Source organism: Rutidosis leptorrhynchoides, chromosome 10 (genome assembly GCF_046630445.1).
Source record: "Rutidosis leptorrhynchoides isolate AG116_Rl617_1_P2 chromosome 10, CSIRO_AGI_Rlap_v1, whole genome shotgun sequence".
Classification (NCBI taxonomy): Eukaryota; Viridiplantae; Streptophyta; class Magnoliopsida; order Asterales; family Asteraceae; genus Rutidosis; species Rutidosis leptorrhynchoides.
In genome coordinates this window covers 50546847-50548704 of record NC_092342.1, presented here as the reverse complement: position 1 = coordinate 50548704, position 1858 = coordinate 50546847, and the positions used below count along the sequence as shown (strand labels likewise).

The 1858-nt window shown below is 35.7% G+C and overlaps 1 protein-coding gene across 1 annotated transcript; it reads left to right on the top strand.

Annotated features, from left to right (window-relative positions):
* Positions 1 to 697: 697 nt before the first annotated feature.
* LOC139870265 (heat shock 70 kDa protein 3-like) lies at positions 698 to 1638 on the top strand. The gene has a single exon (XM_071858100.1). It carries the CDS (start codon positions 781 to 783, stop codon positions 1636 to 1638), a length of 858 nt encoding a protein of 285 aa, XP_071714201.1. The 5' UTR covers positions 698 to 780.
* The last annotated feature ends 220 nt before the right edge of the window (positions 1639 to 1858 follow it).

Below are 1858 nucleotides of genomic sequence, written 5' to 3'. Positions count from 1 at the left end.
TTGTGGTTAATCAAGTAGATTCGACTGGATAGGATTTGAACATCATTATATTTATATATTTAAGTCTAATTCTTCGATCGGCTGCATTTTTTTTTTTTTAATAATTAACTGTTTAAAATCGTATTGAATGTACTATAACTTATTTCCTTCCTGACCTAATAGCAACTTGTGTCTGCTAAAGACAAAAGCTTTATGATATTTTTTTTACTGTTTGGTCGTTAGTATTTGATTCTTTATGTAAACCATCTTAAGACATTAACTGGATTTACATAAAAGTGACACGCGGAAATCTGATGATCTCTTTCAATCATTCTTGTTATTTGTTTCAAATTTTTTTTTTTTTTTTTTTGTGTGTCTACAGCAACGCATCAAAAGATGTCTGGAAGAGTTAAAACTCCAGCCATTGGTATCGATCTTGGGAACGACATACTCATCTGTTGCTGTCTGGCTTGATCAACACGAACGTGTTGAGATCTTTCCTAACGAACAGGGTTACAAAATTATCCCATCATGTGTAGCTTTTTCGAATCTCAACTTTTAGTTGGGGAGGTTGCCAAACAAAAAATCTTCAGGAACCCTACTAACACTGTTTTTGGTAAGCTAAATATATAGATCAATTAATTGTTTTCTATTAAATTCTTATTAAGCTTTCTTACTTATCATATTTGGTCATTCTCAGATGTCAAACGATTGATCGGTGGTAGATTTAGTGATAGCCAAGTGTAGGAGGAAATTAAATCATGGCCTTTTAAAGTAGTCCAAGGATCAAACGATAAGCCAATGGTCGTTCTTAAACACGGTGGCATAATCAAGGAATTTTCCGCTGAAGAAATCTCTTCGCTAATTTTAAAGAATTTGAAAGCGGCTGCTGAAGCATTCCTTGGAACACCCGTGACAGATGCTTTCATTACCGTCCCTGCTTATTTCAGTGACAAACAACGACAAGCAACAAAGGATGCTGGTACACTTGCTTGCCTTAACGTCTTGCGGTTAATTAGTGAGCCTACAACAGCGGCAATTGCCTACGCTTTAGTCTTATGTGTTGTCAAAAAACGCCCGAAAGAGAAAAATGTGATGGTCTTCTATCTGGGTGGTGGTACGTTTGACGTGTCACTTATGACTATCTGTAAGGAGTGCACAATTAAAGTTAAAGCGGTGCGCGGTGACACTCATTTGAGTGGAGAGGATTTTGATAAGGCTATGGTTGATTACTGCGTAAAAGAATTTAAGAAAAAAGAGAGGAAAGTTATCAGAAAAAATGCAAAAGCAATGGTAAGATTGAAAGTTGCATGTGAGCAAGCAAAGAGGTATCTATCCTCGGCAACTGGGACGACTATTGATATTGATTCCTTGTATGAGGGAACTGATCTTGTAATGGAATTTACACAGGCAAAGTTCGAGGAGCTAAATGTTGGTTTCTTCAAGAAGTGTATTGAGCATTTGAAGCATTGTTTGAGTGATGGGAAAATGGACAAAAATGATGTCGATGATATAGTCCTTGTTGGTGGGTCGACTCGTATCCCTAAGGTACAACAAATGCTAATGGAATTCTTTGATGAGAAGCTAGTCTGCAAAGAATTAATGCGGATGAAGCGGTGGTTTATGGTGCATCGGTGTTGGCTGCATGTTAAGAATTGATATGCGGAATATATTTGATTGTTTATTGATAGTGAATTGATTAGTGATTTGAATTGATGAACTATAAAAAGATAAAAGAGAATACAAAAGAGTAAAAGACAACATTGTGAATTAGTTGAGTTAGTTCTTGTACAATTTCAAATGGAGTCTATTTATACATAGACTATACAACAGCTAATTCTATTCAAAGGCATGGTTACAAATCACTTTTGGAACTACT

Bases quoted from the DNA above. Each gene is read 5' to 3' on its own strand.
- LOC139870265 (XM_071858100.1), top strand. From the start codon at position 781: ATGGTCGTTCTTAAACACGGTGGCATAATCAAGGAATTTTCCGCTGAA.